This window comes from Trichechus manatus, unplaced genomic scaffold, assembly GCF_000243295.1.
Source record: "Trichechus manatus latirostris isolate Lorelei unplaced genomic scaffold, TriManLat1.0 scaffold00040, whole genome shotgun sequence".
NCBI classification, from domain to species: domain Eukaryota; kingdom Metazoa; phylum Chordata; class Mammalia; order Sirenia; family Trichechidae; genus Trichechus; species Trichechus manatus.
The window spans coordinates 14,794,743-14,810,767 of record NW_004443976.1 but is presented as its reverse complement, the minus strand read 5'-3'; the positions used below and the strand labels follow the sequence as shown (position 1 = coordinate 14,810,767).

Below are 16,025 nucleotides of genomic sequence, written 5' to 3'. Positions count from 1 at the left end.
GGCTGGGTGGATTTTAACCTTTCGGTTAGCTGCTGAGCGCTTAACCATTGTGCCACCAAGGCTTCTTTCCCAAGTGTAAACCCAACATTTCCCACAATGAGAATAACAGCAATAACACTGTGATGTGTTTTTCCATCAAGCTGAATGTATTCCATTTGAGAAGACTGCTTTTTATTCCATACTGATGTCCTGCCTATAATTTTTGGTATTAAAATACTTTTTCTTTCCTGAAATGACAATGATAATTAATCATAATTTATTTGTTTATTTTTAATCCAAATTTAGCAACATAATCTGTGACCCTGAATACAAAAAGATTAATAGCAATGCCTTACATGTATGGTACAAACAGTTAACAGTCTCAGCTGCTAACCAAAAGTTTGGAGGTTTGAGTCTACCCAGAGATGCCTCAGAAGAAAGGCGTGGTGATCTACTTCTGAAAAACGAGTCATTGAAAATTCTATGGAGCACAGTTCTACTCTGATACACATGGGGTCGCCATGAGTCAGAATGAACTTGATGGCTCCTAGTTAACTAGTTTCTGTGTACGGTGCACTTCTGTATGTATTATCTTACTTTTTATTTCCACTTGGTTTCTGAAACAAGTAGTGAGGTGGTACAAATCCTGGGGCTATGTTAGGACATTTGGGCGTTGGGAGTATGCAGGCCTGGATTTGAAGCCTAGTGCCTTCGTTGATTCGCTGTGACACTTTGGACAAGTCGCCTAATGTCCTTGAGCTTCAGTTTGCCCTGTCGTGGAAAGATAATTAAGATGTCTGCTTCCTAGGGTGGCTGAGGGCATCAGAGGTAATATATGTGTGGTGCCAAGATCCCCACCTGGAATATAGGAAGTGGCTAATGGTCCTTGTTTGTTACTGGCAGTTGGGATGAGCATTGGCAACTGCAACACCTGGTTGCAGATGTGAGGAGTGAATCTCGTCATCACCTGAAGCTCAGTGTTTTTGGTGCTCTGCTGGTCCTGTGGATGCCTCAGTTGTCATGGTCACAGAGGTGTGTTCCCATGAGTCTGAGTTCCCAGAGAGTTGTCCTGAGCTGGCCGGGGAGCACTGGGCTTCTTGGGTTGTAAGCACAGGGAGGAAGCCAGCATGGCCTCTTGGCTCCTGTGCAGGTGTGAGGTGGCAGCCCTTTCTTCATGGGGTGGACGAGTCCTCCCTCCTGGGTTACTGTCAGTCAGTCCCGAGTCCTCATCTTGTGGTTGGACAGATGGCCTGGCAGCCTGCCTTTGGACAGACAACCTAGTGGCCTGCCACCACTGGCTTGCGCTTGTGATTTGGACGTGGACGTGAGGATGCTCGGGGAGCTGCTGTGGGTGGGCTGGGAGCAGAGGAGAAAGAGGGCCTTGGACTTGGAGGCAGGAGACCTGGTATCCCGCCTGACATGCTGTGCAGCTTAGCTCCGTCTGTGGCTAGTCTCCCATCCCGCCTGTGTGGGGAGCCCCTTCTAGATCTTCCAGGGGTCTCTGCTTTTCTGTTGCTGCCTCTTTGTCTCCTGATATCCTTTGTCTGCTTCTCTCTTCCTGTGTCTGCTCCATTCACACAGCAAACAAGTACAGAGTGCTTGCAGCATGTCACTGTGGTACTGGGAGCTGGGACTCAAGGGTATTTATCATCTGCCCATCGGCTCTCACTTCTTCTGTCCTTCCATCTCAACAAACCCAAGCCAGAAACCTCTGGGTCCTTCTAGACCTCTCCTTCTCCATCACCATCCAGAGCTAAATCAGATCCTGAATAGCATCAATTCTGCCTCCAGCTGAGCTCTCAAAGGCATCCTCTTCTCTCCAGACCCCTGGCCCTTCACTAGCTGAGGCTGCCAGCTTGTCTCCTGGACCATTGCAGCCTCCTTCTCCCTGGTCTCCCTGCCTCCAGTCTCTCCCACTCCAGTCCTTTCTCCAGGTATCAGAGAGACCTTTCTGGGAGGCACATCTTGTCCTGATAGCCCTCTGCTCACAGTCATGATTCCTCTCTGATGATGGATACAACTTGCCTCTGTCCTACCTCCCTGCCCACTTTCCTCACCAGCTTTTCCCCTTCCTTTCTACACTGGCTTCTGGGAGGGCCATGAGGACTCTAAGCACAGCTTTCCCATGGGCTAACTGGGAAGCTTGAGCATTCCACCCAGCCCCATGGAGAGCCGGAGGCAGCTCTTCCACAGCAGATGGTAGGAAAGACTGATTATAGGAAAGACCAGAGTGATTCCCTTGGACCCCAGCATGGCTGGCCTACCTTCTCTGCCCCTTTCATCACCCAGGGCAGGGGGCTGAGCCCACCCCTTCCTTCCCTGATCTACCACCATGATAGAAGAGGCAGAGAACAGAGCCGTTGATTCAATGCCCACACCCCCTATCCAGGTCCATCTCTCCCAGAAGACTCGTGGCAGCCCCATCCTTTCCACCCCCTTTCCCTTCCCATTTCAGCAGCTCCACGGTACAGGGATCTTTCCAGGCTGTTCTCTGATCTTCATACCCACCTGGGAGCTTGGAAGGGATAGAGTCATCACACCCCCTTCACAGCGAGAAAGCGGAGACTCAGAAGGGGGAAATAACCTATCCAAGGAACGGGCTCAAGTCCAGCTCTCCTCATCCCTACATCTCCAGACCTCAGTTCCACGCCTGGTCTGAGCTCCCTTTTTCCTGCAGTTTCTGCCTCCCACAGTCACCCCAGGCATCTAGGGAGGTGCCCCAGAGGAGCACCTTGCATCACACAGGTTCCCCCTCAAGAGCCAGCTCCACTAACCCCCCTAAAACCTTGGGGTCCTAGGTATGCACAGGGCAGGATAGTGTTGGTGAGTTGGAGGGGGCTTCCTCTACCTCATCCCACCCAGGGGGAAGATCATGTGACAGGAGGACTTACCTGTTGTGACCCTCTGAGTCTTGACCCAGCCCACGTGGAGCACAACAGTGAACTGACACCTGGGACCCAAACTCATGTTGGTTGTCAAATGGCTTAGCCAGGCCAGTGTCTAGCCTAAGACGTGGGGGACAGCAGGTGGCTGCCCCAGGTGTGGGGAGGGTCTGCCCATGGCCATGCCCACTCACTAGAGTAGGGTGTTCAGTGGGACCCTGAAACAGCAAGTGAGCTGCACAAGAAGAAAAACATCTTCTTGTCCCCAGACCAAGACCCGATCCTGGTCCCAGATGGCCCTTGATCTTCCTCCCAGTCTGAGTGCCTACCCTAGCCACCAGCTGGGCCCTGAGTTATCCCCGCTGGGTCCTGACTCCAGCGCCACATTGAGTCTCAACCTTGATCCTGGACTGAGCTCCAGTACTTGGCTAAGAGTGAACCCTGGTCCCATTAACCATCTATCAAACTAACCTGTGTGGTTGTCCCAAAGGGACAGAGTGAAAGGTGTGGGTGGCTCAGTATCACCTCCCCATCATGGGAATGTTGACCTCCTGTCCTGCTGCTCAGGGTCAGCGACCAGAAGGAGAAGGTCTGAATGCCCAGGACAGCTATCCAGGAGACATCCAGGAGCCTCCCCTCCTGTGTTCCCGCAGCCCCGTAGCCTCCCGGGGAGGCTGCGAGAAGCCCCTTGCCCACGGCTGGCCTCCCCACTCCTCTGCCTGGTAACGGGTGTCTTTTCCTGGCCTGTGTGGGCCAGCTTGCTGAGCACAGCTGCAGACAGGCTATATTTAGCTGCTTTAATGAGCTCAGGGTGGCAGACGTCCGCCTTGGGAGCACTTTTCTTGCATGCGCACGCATACGTCTGTGCTTGGCATGGTCTGTTCTTGCATTGTGCATGAGTGTGTGTGCCTGTGCGTTTGTGTGTGTGCATCAGTGTGTGCACCAATGCATTTGTGCATTTATTTACATGTAGGATATGTGTGTGGCTAGTGTACATATGTGAATCTGCCTGTGTAGTGTTTATGCATTACTGGGGTGTGTACAGCTTCTGCCAGAAATGCAAAATGAGAAAGAATCATTGGTTCACTCATCCATTTGTTTAGCAAATATTTAATGAGCACCTTTTATACAGCAGCACCTTGAGAGGCTCTGGGGTTAAAATGGAGCAAAAGCAAACCCAGACCCAGCCTTTAAGGGCCTTACCATCAGGGGGATGGAGGAGGGGAAGACAGTAATCAAATAATCGCAAAACTAAAAACATAATGACTAGTCCCAGGAACCAGAGGCTCATGGTGCTTTTCGGGGGAGGGAGGTAAGAGGGGAAGGGCTCCAGAAGGAAGCAACAGTGAACTTTCTGTAGGAAATATCTAGGCACAGAAACAGTGGGAAGAAGGGTTCAGGTATAGGGAACAAGGTGTGCAAAGGCCCTGTGGTGGGAGAGAAAACAGTATATTAGAAAACTATAGAAAAGGCTGAAGTGGCTGAGCTCAAAGCGGGAGGGGGTATAGTAGGAGGTGAGGCTGGAGAGGTGGCGGGGAGGGGGATGGACGTCAGACCACAGAGGCCTTGCTCAGGATGTGGGAAGCCAGAGGAGGGGGTGGCACGGGATGCTATGATGAGATTTGGTCAATTGGTTAGAATCTAGTCACAATTCAGTCAAGGTCCCAGCAGGAAAAGGAAGTCACATGCAAACCTCCTAGTATGAGGAGAGTTGAGTAAAGGGACTTTATTTACAGGTGAATGAGGGTTTAAGGAAACCAGCAAGCATTAGCAATACCTGGGGGGCATTCCCACCCTCTGAGATAGCTGTATGGAGAGGCCCCGGCAGGTGCTGCAGCCTGCAGCTGAGGGACCAGCCTATGGTGACCTGGCAGGGAAGGAACCTCACTTTCCTGGGTTCTCCTATTGGTGCCTTCCACTGGCCAAACTTCACTGGAAGGTGTGGGGTGGGGGCAGGGTGCCTCAGTCTCCAGGGCCCAGAGTGGGTGAGAGGGTGGGTGGGTCTGGAGGAGCAGATGGAGAATGTGGGGGCTTCTCCATTCCTCATCTTCCTGCCGTTGTCCCAAAGCCCCCAGATGTCTTCCCCAACACCTTGGTGGGGGGATAGTGTGTGTGGGCTGCGTGTGTTGTGTGTATGAATGTGTGGATGCACGTGTCATGTGTGTGGTGGGGTATGTGTACGCACACGCACACATGTGCAGAGCACGCTTCCTCCACACTGGTGAGCACTGCGGGCCGTGAGAACCAGCCTGGTGGCCCCTGTGTCCTGGTCTGCAGCTCCTGGCTTAGGGTCTAGGCTCCCTGGGCACAGTGGAGGTTGTCCTCCAGCCTCCTGGAGCTGTGAAGCACCTGCCTAGACCTCTCTCCTCTCCTCAGCCTATGGCATGGCGTGGGGATCTCTCTCTTTCAGCTCCAGGCAATCTCTGTCCCCTCAAATCCTTTTCTCATGGGAACAAAAGAGCTTTTGGAGACAAAAGTCGGGAAACTTGCACAAACCTTCCCGGAGGCAAAGAAGCTAGAGCAGGGAAAATATATAAATTTGTATCTCAAAAAATCACCCTGCTACATGCATTTAAAAAAATTCTGTTTTTAAATCTCTCTTTTGGATAGGTAGTACATGTACATGGTGTAAAATTTAAAAGGCACAAAAAGTGAACAGTATGTCACTCCTCTCTGTCCCCCAGCTCACTCAGTCCCTCTCCCCTGAAGCAAAGGTTATTACGAGTTTCTTAGATACCATTCCAGAGGTATGCTCTGCATATATCCATAAATATATGGATCCATATGGATGGATCAAAATATATGGAACATATATGCATATATCCATAAATATATGGATCCAAATATATGGAACATATCCATAAATATTCATAAAGACATTCATGTATATACTTATATATATAATCCATATATATATATATATATACCCACACATATGGGATTGGGAGCATCTGGTGCATTCCGTTCTGCGCCTTGCTTTTCTCAGATAATAATTAATTGTGATTATCTTACTATCTCAGTACATTTAGAGATGCCTCACTCTTTGTAAAGGATGTGTCATATTTCACCGTAGCATAATTTGACGAGTCCCCCACTGATGGACATTTAGGTTGTTTCCTGTCTTTTGTTATTATAAATGATGCAGCAATGGTTAGCATTGTCCATGTGCCATTTTGCACATGGGGTTGGGGTTGCTGTGTCCAAGGACGAGTGTGTTTTGTGTTTTGAAAGGCATTGCCAAATTGCCCTCCCCAAGATGGTGCTGGTTCTCACTCTCCCCAGCAATGAATGAAGAGGACCTGTTTTCCCACATGCTGGCCAGCACAGTGTTTATTGGACCCTTTTGACCGTTGCCAATCTGAAAAAAGATGTTTTAGGGTAATTTCCATGAGCACTTCTCTTGTTCAGGGCCCTAAGGTTGAGCCTCAGTTCATAAGTTTAAGAGCTGTTCCTAGTTCCCTTTCAAAACCCACGTGCATTTTAAGGGGATTACTGTGTGAAGTGTGTGGGCCAGAGTACTATCGCATTGCTTTGTGTGCGTGCTGCCTGCCCGGGACCTGTAGGGCACCCCTTCCAAGCAGGTCTGGGTGGGATTGACAGGGGATCTTCAGGGGGCAGGGCCTAAGGTCTGAGCAAATTGGGGACCGTATTTTATGCTCCTGTTCCCAGTAACAGCCCTTCTCCTCCTCTTCCTCCCCACCAGGGGTCACTGAGTGGTCAAGGCTGTAGTGTGGAGACATCAGATAGTCAAGAGACCACACTGTCTTTTTCTCCTGTGCTGTGGGGTGATGCTTCAGGAGGATGACAGACCCCTAGCCTGGTGTCCTGCATTTAGATCATCATCCCTTCATTTACACCCTCAGAGAAGGCTCTTAACCTGCCTGAGCCTCAGTTTTCTCATCTGCCAGATGGGGAGAGCACTGCTGACTTCTCAGGATCAACAAGAAGATTACCTGAGACACAGTATGGGGACTAGAAATTCAAGACAAATCTTAGGAGAGATTCGCCAGGGAAGGAGTTTCCTTGTGGTTGTGTATCTGGAACCTTCACTGGGCCTGGTTCAAGATGGTGACTCCCGATCTGAGCTGGGTTCCCCCAAGAGGAGGATCTCCTCGGAGCTATCCCCATGCTCACTCGCCCCCTGGTGGCCAACAGCATGTGTTAAGAGGCAGGATCTGGGGCTCAGACCACAGCCAGGGCCAGGGCTTCATCTGGGCTAGCGTCTCTATGATATGCCCATCACCCACCGGAGGTCTGAACGTATAATGCTGGCCTCATGGGCCAGATGTGTCCAGGCTGATGTGACTGGATTCTGATGCTGGGAGGGTTAAGGAGCCGCAGGAGGGACCTCAGCCTCCAGATGCCCCAACCTGGATGAATATTTCCTCCCCAGCATCCCTGCTAAGTGGCCTGTTATGTAACTTGCTTGTATAACCTCATGGGCCATTTTTGAATTGTTACAAACATTTCCTAAGTTAGTAGGAACTGACTCTCTAGAAACTGCCCCACCCCCGTTCACCTTGGGTCTGTCCCCTGCTCCTTGACAGAAACCCTGGTAGCCAAGGGTACGCAGGCAGCAACCACATTCCCTTGGGTCTGCTCTTCTTTAGCCTGGGCCCCTCAACTTCCCGAGCCACTTTCTGCAGCCTTCCCACCGGGTTATCAAGCTCCATATGTGCCCTCAAGGTGGCCCGAGCTGCAGCGGGGAGGCAGGGGGGTCCCCTCTTAACTCTGAACAATGGGCCCTGGTTCATGCAGCATCAGAGCCTGAGAGCTGCCTTTGGCTATTTGTAGTCTTTGGTCATGTGACTAAGTGTGGTCGTGTGATCTGGATCTTTGTCACGTGACCTAGCCTGGATCACGTGAGCAGGCCTTGCTCTTGTAACCCTGGTGGCTTGCTCCATCCTTGAGAGCAGATACTGTGTCCGATTCATCTTGGCATTTTCAGCCCTGGCACAAGGCTGGGCCATAACCAACCAGTAGGAATCAGCAAGTAATGTCCAGTTGGTTTTTTAATCCAAACGCAGGATCTTAATTTACTCCCGTCCTGTTTCGTATTTATTCTTTTCTTCCACAAGCATTTCTTTTTCTCTGACATTCCACACTAGCCTGTCAGCTCCCTGAGGGCAGAATTTTTGTCTTGTTGGTAGCATTTGCCTCAAGTCAAGCAGTGGGTTGTGGTTTGTTTGCAAATATCTTATTGTAAATGGACAAATGCTTGTGTTACCTGTTGTACTGGGTTGGATCGTGTCCCCCACAAACCCCTGTCCACCTGGAACCTCAGAATGTGACCTTATTTGGAAATCGGGTCTTTGTAGATGTGATTAGTTAAAATAAGATCATCCTGGATTTAGAGTGGGCCCTAATCCGGTGACCCTTGTCCTTGTAGGAAGAGAAAAGGATGCAGAGAGAGACAGGGAAAAAGGCCATGTGAAGACGGAGGCAGAGGTTGGAGTGATGCAGCTACAAGCCAAGGAATTGCCAAGAATTGCAGGGAGCCAGGAGAAGCTAGGAAGAGGCGGGGAGGGATTCTGCCCTAGAATTTCAGAGGGACCACGGCCCTGCCCACACCTCGATTTCAGACTTCTAGCGTCCAGAACTGTGACAGAATAGATTCCCGTTGTTTCAAGCCACCCAGTGTGAGATTACTTCGTTATGACAGCAGTAGGAACCACCTATTCAATGGATAGCTTAATAACTATTTTTAAACCAAAAGAAATAGGTGCTCACTAAAGAAAGACAGAAAGTAAAAGAAAAAAAAAAAAAAATCCACGTCCCACCCTCCAGAGAAAACCACTGTAAATATTTTGTTGTATTTCCTTTCAGTACCTGCCTCCCAGGCCTAGATGGTGGTTTTTGACAAAGCTAGGGGCTGGGGCGCCCACACAGGAGGGTGGCCAGGCGTCTTGCTGCTGAACAAGGTCAGGCAGACTTTTAAGTTGTGCTTGGTGGAGCCCTCAGGGACTGTGGAGGTGCAAGGGTGCGGGTGGGGTAAAGAAGTGGGGCTCTGGGCCCCCCATCCTGCTTAAGCCTGGAGCCGGGCTGCTTTCATCTGTTTTGCAGATTAGGTTCTAAGGCGTTCCATTGGATAAAAGATTTCATTGTTATAAAATGTATTAAAACTGTCAGATGAAGGCCTGTGCTGGTCAATCCTCATCCTGCTATAGATTGAGGGTCCCACCTCATGCTGGTGGAAATGCATTAATGACTCCTCCCTGCGCTTCCCGCGGGCCAGGGCAGAGCTGTACTGTCCAGCATGGAGACTTTTGTGCTGGCCCCCAAGTCGTTGCCCTCCAGCCTTAGGCTATAGCCACGAGAGCTGGGGTTCCCTAGATGGCTTGTCGTCCTGCTAGTGTCTGCCTCCTCCTAGGTGCCCCGGGCCCCTGGCGTTCCCTTGGGTTTCCTGGCCCGTGACCCTGGTCAACAAGCAAACGGAGGTGAAGTTAGCAAGGTATGCTCCAGGCAAACCCATCAGAGCTCTAGAAGCTTCCTTTGCTAAGTGCTCTCGAAACACCCATTTATTAATTTGCACCAGGATTTGCCTGGGAATGAACACCAGGCTCCCTAGTTGCACTCAAATACTTTGAAAATCCAGATGACATTTGCTACCTGCAGTTTCTTGGTTCCTCTTTCTCCTTAGTCCCTCAAAGCAACTCAGCAGTCATGCCTGCACTCCCCTTCCAGATGCCAGTGGTGAATTCTGCTGGACAGGGAAGCTTGAACTCACCCAGGAAAGCTGTCTCTTCATCTTGGATCTTGAATCTCAGACTGCCAGGCTGTCTTAGAGAATGCAGGACAACCCACTTGTTTTGTTGTGGTGTGGAGAGGTGTCATTTCCCCTCCCAGGACTCTGCACGGTCTGTTTCCTCCTCTGTGAGTGTCATTCTCCATGTGGGTTTACCTGGGGGCTGGGGGTCATGGTCTGAGCTCCCTACTTGCTGCTGAATGAGGCTTTAGTTCTTCTGGGTAAATCTCCACATCCCGCATTGGAGCCAGCCAAACCGGTTGCCGTTGAGTGAATTCTGACTCATAGCGACCCTATGTGTGTAGAGTAGAACTGTGCGCCATAGTTTTCATGGTTGTGACCTTTTGGAAGTAGATCACCAGGCCTTTCTTCCATGGTGCCTGTGGGTGGATTTGAACCACCAACGTTTTGATTGGTAGTCAATTACTTAACTGTTTGTGCCACCTAGGGACTCCTCCACTTCAGAGCAAGTGATGAAAACGCTGGGTTCATTCAAAAAACTCATCTGTTTATGCCTATCAGGTGCCCCCACATGCTCACAGAGGATTAGATACTTTTGTAGGTACTTTTCAGAACATGCCACCTGGTCTCAGGTGGGGCCCAGCTCTGCTCAGTTGACCCAGGGAGTGATTAACAGAGGTGAGAGGGACTGTGGGGGGCTGGTGGAATGGAGGGTGAAATGGAGTGGTCAGCTTTAGCAGGGGACACCCCCAGGACCCACCCCTTGTGGACTCCAACAGCTGGTGGTAAGAGAGGTGGAGACGTTTGGACTCTTCAGCCAAGCTGGGGTGATGCTTTGCTTAGGGCACCGAGTGTGTGGGTGACCTTGGCTTTTGTCTCAACAGCAGCTTGGCACATCAGTAATTAGAAGGAATGATCATTATTTGTGCCTTTCGAAGGCTGTGATTAAGCAAAAATAGCCTCCATTCTTCAGCCAGCAGGGGAGCTTTGGTGAGCTGGGTGGGCCACGGGTCCCTACACTGCGGCTGGCGGGGGTGCTGGGAGCAGACCCTGCGGGAGCTGGCCTGCCTTAAAGCTTGTCACAAAACATTGTGACAAAACAGCTGGGGCTTACTCCACCCCAAATCTGGGCACGGCAGGGGCCCAGCCTGAACAGGGCCATGCAAACAGAAGTTAACAGGAAGTGGGAAGGAACTGGCAGCTTGATGGCGAGATCTGGGGACCCTTGCATGTGGCCGCCACACCACCCAGGACCCCCTGTCTGCGGCTCTTGTCACCAGAGACTCTGGGGAGGGCACTGCAGGCTGAGCCATAAAACCCAGGCCATCAAGGCAGGCTATTCTAGAACCCTCTGAGGTTCCCCGATGCCAGTTCCCGGGGACTTTTGGGAAATATGCTTCCCTGTGGATGGTGCTTCCCTGAACCTGACTTCCCCTGGGCATCTAACAGCAGAGAGATGTCTTGCAGGCCGTGTGCACCCTGGGGTCTTCTCTTGCAATAAGTTTTCACAAAAACGTTGTACGTTTTGGCCCTGGAAGCTGATAAGGCCCAGCCCTGTTCTCCAGGGACTCATAGCCTTATAGGGAAATAGACAAGTAACCCCACAGCAATCAGCCAGGCCCAGCTCAGCATGCTGTGGGAGCACAGAGAAGCAATAACCCTCTCTGCCTGGGTAGATCTGAGAAGGCTTTCCAGAGGTGGTGAAATTGAACAGAATTTTGAAGGATAAGTAGGAGTTTGTCAGTCAGTCAACAAGGGAAGGAGGGGCTTTCTAGACAGAGGGCCCAGCATCAGCAAAGGCAGGGAGGAGTGAAAGTGGTATGTCTTGGTGGTGTCTGAGCCAGTGGCCTCAGTAATTGTAGTGGGAATGCCTGGTTCTCAGCAGAGCTCCAGGGGTGAAGTACACGCAGGGCAGACTCTCAGCTGCATTTCTGCTCGTTTCAGAGCCTCCATGAAGACTGGAGGCCTGCCTTCCTATGGGCTTACTCTAGTCCTGTTAGATAACTCTCCAGGGGCCAGAATCTCCAGGGCTGGCTAGGTATCCCCTCCTTTCTCTTGCAGAGAAAAGCATTTCTGGCTTTCGTGCATTGAAAGGAAGTGAGCCTCCATCTTCAAACAGCACAGACGGCGAGATTCTTCCTCTTTGTGAGGGATGGGGTGAGGGATGCTGAGGACAACCCTGCCCAGTCTCCAGCTTGTGGCTCCCATCCCCACTGAGCCAGGAACTGTCTCAGCATCATTTGTGCCCAGGATGCAGCACCTGCCCACGAATTCAATGCCCAGAGCCTCGCATTGGGCCCAAGGGAGCTCAGTGCAGGTGATTAAGGATGAGGGTGCTTCTAGGTCTGTGTCATCAGTGAGGGAGCAGGACCCAGCCCCCACGTGGTGGGGGCATGGTGCTTGGGAGATGGCAGGACCCTCATGTCTTCCCTGCATCTTATTTATAGCTCACTATGGTAGTTTGTGGCAATCCAGCATTTAATCCTGTAATCATACTGCAAGCAGGCACCCAGCCCATCGAGGCCGGGGAGCCTGCCAGGGCTAAGGGAGGGACTTGGCGGCCGGGCAGCCGAGTGTGGAGGTGGCGCTATCCCCATCAGCCTCCAGCCCCAACTTGTCAGCAATGGCCCTGGCTCTCTGTGTCCCACAATGTACTCTGTATCATCATCATCATCATAAGATACAATAACAGCTAACACTGTGTTCCAGGACCTGTTCTAAATCCTTTATATATATTAGCTCAATTATCCTCACCACAACTCTATGACGTAGCTACTATTATTATCCTCATATTCCAAATGGGTGATGCAAAGGGTTGACACACTCAGCTGCTAACCAAAAGGTTGGAGGGTCGAGCCCACCCAGAGGCTCCTTGGAAGAAAGAGCTGAAGATCTACTTCCAAAAAATCAGCCACTGAAAACCCAGTGGAGCACAGTTCTATTCTGGCACACATGGTGTTGCCCTGAGTCGAATCAGCTCAATGGCAACTGGTTGGTTTTATTCAAAATGAGGAACCTGAGGCTCAGCTCCCACAGCTAGTAACAGCCAAGATTTGAGCTGAGGTATTTTGGCTTTTAACCACATCCTTCCCAGTCCCAGAGGGGAGGGGTCTCCCAGGTTCCAGGGGCCATGACCTCAGCTCTGTCTTCAGTCCTGGTTCCTCCTGGTCGTCCTGCCTCAGAACCACACACAGGCCACATGCCCCATGGAGCGTGGCTGCCTCATCCCTGGGAAGCCACATTTGGCTTCCCTCTGGGACGCTCTCTTTCGCTACGGGGAAATGGCTTCATGCTCCATGGCAAGATGGAGCGAGGTCTTGCCGCAGCAGACCTGGACTTGAATCTCCTAGGTGCCGCCTCTCAATCTGTGTTTCCATTTCTTCTCCTGAAGAATGGGGATTGTTGTATCCATCCCGCTGGGGAGTTATGAAGGTTGAAAGGATAGGAGCGCACTCTGGCAAGCAGTGTGCTCTGTTGAGTGTGGGGACTGTAGCTGGGGGTTATGAGCACATGCTGTGGTGCCCCTCTAGCTGGGTTCATGTGCCAGCTCTGCCACTCAGTCTTATCAGTTGTGTGGCCTGGGTCAAGTGACCTAGATTCTTTGAGCCTCAGTTTTCTCATCTGTAAGGTGGGGCTAATAACAACAGAACCTGAACTCAGAGAGTAATTGTGAGGACTAGGTGAAATGATACATGTGAAGCACTTCGTGCCTAAGGCCTACTGCCAAATCAAAACCCAAACCCACTGCCATCAAATCGATTCTGACTCATGGCGACCCCATGTGTTACAGAGTAGCACTGTGCTCTGTAGGGTTTCCAATGGCTGTAATCTTTATGGAAGCAAATCACCAGGCTGTTCTTCCGTGGCACCACTGGGTGAGTTTGAACCACCAAACTTTCAGTTAGTAGCTGAGAGCAAACCGTTTGTGTTACTCAAGGGTCTGGGACATAATAAGTGCTCAATAAAACTGAGCCCTCACTGTCAGCCTTTACTGTCCTGTCCTGAGGGCAGGGCCCAGGTCTCCTCTGCCTTCCGTCCCTCAGTACCTAGCCAAGCCCAGGGCAAGGTCTACAGTAAGTTACAAATCAGACAGGGACGAGCCCGAGCCACTGGCAGTTGCGTTAGGAAGTGCTGGGCAGAGCCAAGCCTCTGAACAAGTTTTCCTCCTCTCAAGAGCCAAACCCCTCTATTGCTTAAGGCAACAATTTTCTGTCTGCGTAGCTCACGGCTCAGACCTCATAAACCGGTTACCCATAGACCAGGGCTGTGTCTATGAGGACAGAGCATTTCGGAAATGCACTTCCCTACCGAGAACAGCTTCGCAATTGGAATTCTTCATAGATGCACCCTCCCCTGGGGTTCATAGTGACCGAGGTGATGTTGACTTAGACACAGTTCGTCCAGGGCTCCCACCCACACCTGTCTCCTGCAGAGTTGTCCACAAAGCCCCTGGGAGGGACCCTCCTGGGATGTGACTGCTAGAAGGCTGCAACAGGCTCAAGGCAGGGGTGGGGGAGAGTGACGAAGGAAAGGACCATCTTGTCTAGAACAGACTACTTTAGTCGGTAAGTGAGTTCCCTGTCACTGAAGGCAAACAAGTGATTCCCAGTCTAGCTGTGTGAGTCCGTCATAAGAGGAAACAGTTCCCATCTCATGGGGGATAAAGGGGAGGAGGCAAGGTCAACTTGATGGAAGGAAGGATTCCTCAAGGTGGCTGGTGTCATTGAGGGGAGGGTACCGACGTGTCTGTCTCTCTCCACTTGGGAGTCCAGTGTCGTGACCTTTAGGTGCTAGCTCAGGGACTGACAAACTTTTCTGTAAAGAGACAGATAGTAACTACTTCAGGCTTTGCAGGCTGTCAAGTCTCTGTTGCAACTCCTTAACTCTGCCGTGGTAGCATGAACCACCACAGACAATATGTAAATGAATGAGCCTGGCTGTGTTCCAATAAAACTTTATTTACAAAAATAGGTGACGGGCCAGATTGGGTCCATGGCTATAGTTCACCAAACTCTGTGTTGGAGGAATAAGGGGCCAGGGAGGGCTGGGCACCAAGAATTGCTTCCTGGAGGAGGAGGTCTTGCGCCCAGGAAGCTGAGAGAAGCAAGAGAGTGTTTCTGGCAATGACTGACTTCACCCCAGAGCCTGTGGGTGATGACGAGTGTGGTCCCAAATGCTGGCCTTCCCTCTCTGAGGGCCCCCTTTCCCTAAATCATGGTCCCCTAATTCTTCCTGGCCCCGCTATCTCTCTGATAGCTTCAAACAGATAATTTAAAAACCATTTTATCTAGCTTTTCTAGTTGTTCTCAGAGGAGAGGTTGGCCCAAATTACTGTCTGTAAGTGGGAATGGAAGCCATCAGGTGGTAGTCTCATTGCTGCTGTTGGTGAAGAAAAGCAGGATCACGCCTTTATAGGACTTCTCTTCTCGCCTCAGTGACAGCCCCATAATGATCTAACCCTGCGTGTCTTCCTTTCCTTAGGAAGAGAAAGCTTCGTGGGTATTGATTTCTGAGGCAGGGGACTGGACCGGGTGAATCTCCTTAGCTCTAGACTCTATAGTTACAGCCTACCTATCAGTCAAGGCCTCACTATGGAGTCCACACAGCAAGCGGCCAGCTGGGCCCTGGGGAACACCCAGTGACTGGGTAGGGAGCCTGGAGATGCTGACTTCTCCTCTGTTCCCTCTGCAGGGGAGCTGTACCGGGTTTCTTTGAGAAGACAGAGGTTCCCAGCCCAGGGGAGCATCGAGATCCACGAAGACAGTGAGGTGGGCTGGGTTTCTGAGGGTGTCGCTTCAGGATTGCAGGGAGTTTTCACCCAGCCCTTCACTTGACTTGCTTTGTGACCCTGGGCAGGTTCCTGTCCTTCTCTGGGCCTCAGACTCTACAGGAACCAAAAGGGTCTCTCGGGTCCCTTCCAGCCTTAGCATCGAGGGGCTTACCATCCTGGCAGCCTGTGCCCCCATACTGAACACATAAGAGACCCTATCACATGGTGTTGGAGAGCCTTCCCTGCTGTGGGGCTGAGACAGGCTGGCCACCATCTCCTGGCGTCTGTGTCTGTGCCCTCCCGCCCCCCCATCCTCTCTCTATCTTATGGATGTCCCTCTCAGGAAGGCTGCCCTCAGCGCTCCTGCAAGACGCACGTCCTCCTGCTGGTGCTGCATGGGGGAAACATCTTGGACACAGGCTCGGGGGACCCGTCCTGCAAGGCGGCTGACATCCACACCTTCAGCTCCGTGCTTGAGAAGGTCACCCGTGCCCACTTCCCTGCTGCCCTGGGCCACATCCTCATCAAGTTCGTCCCCTGTCCTGCCATCTGCTCCGAGGCTTTCTCGCTCATTGCCAAGTGAGTGGATTGCAGCTGGGGGTGGAAGGTTAAGTGGAAGGGTTGCCTAGGCTGTGTTGGCACCTGGTGGGCAGGTGCGTACCTGTCAAAGCCTGTCTGGGACGTCAGG

General features: G+C 51.5%; 1 protein-coding gene across 1 annotated transcript in view; it reads left to right on the top strand.

Annotated features, from left to right (window-relative positions):
- Positions 1 to 16,025, top strand: part of PITPNM3 (PITPNM family member 3) — a 112,579-nt gene that overhangs the window by 66,965 nt on the left and 29,589 nt on the right. The window contains exons 6-7 of the mRNA XM_023730997.1: positions 15,259 to 15,335; positions 15,681 to 15,916. Coding sequence (XP_023586765.1) covers positions 15,259 to 15,335; positions 15,681 to 15,916 — 313 coding nt within the window. The remainder of the gene's footprint in view (positions 1 to 15,258; positions 15,336 to 15,680; positions 15,917 to 16,025) is intronic.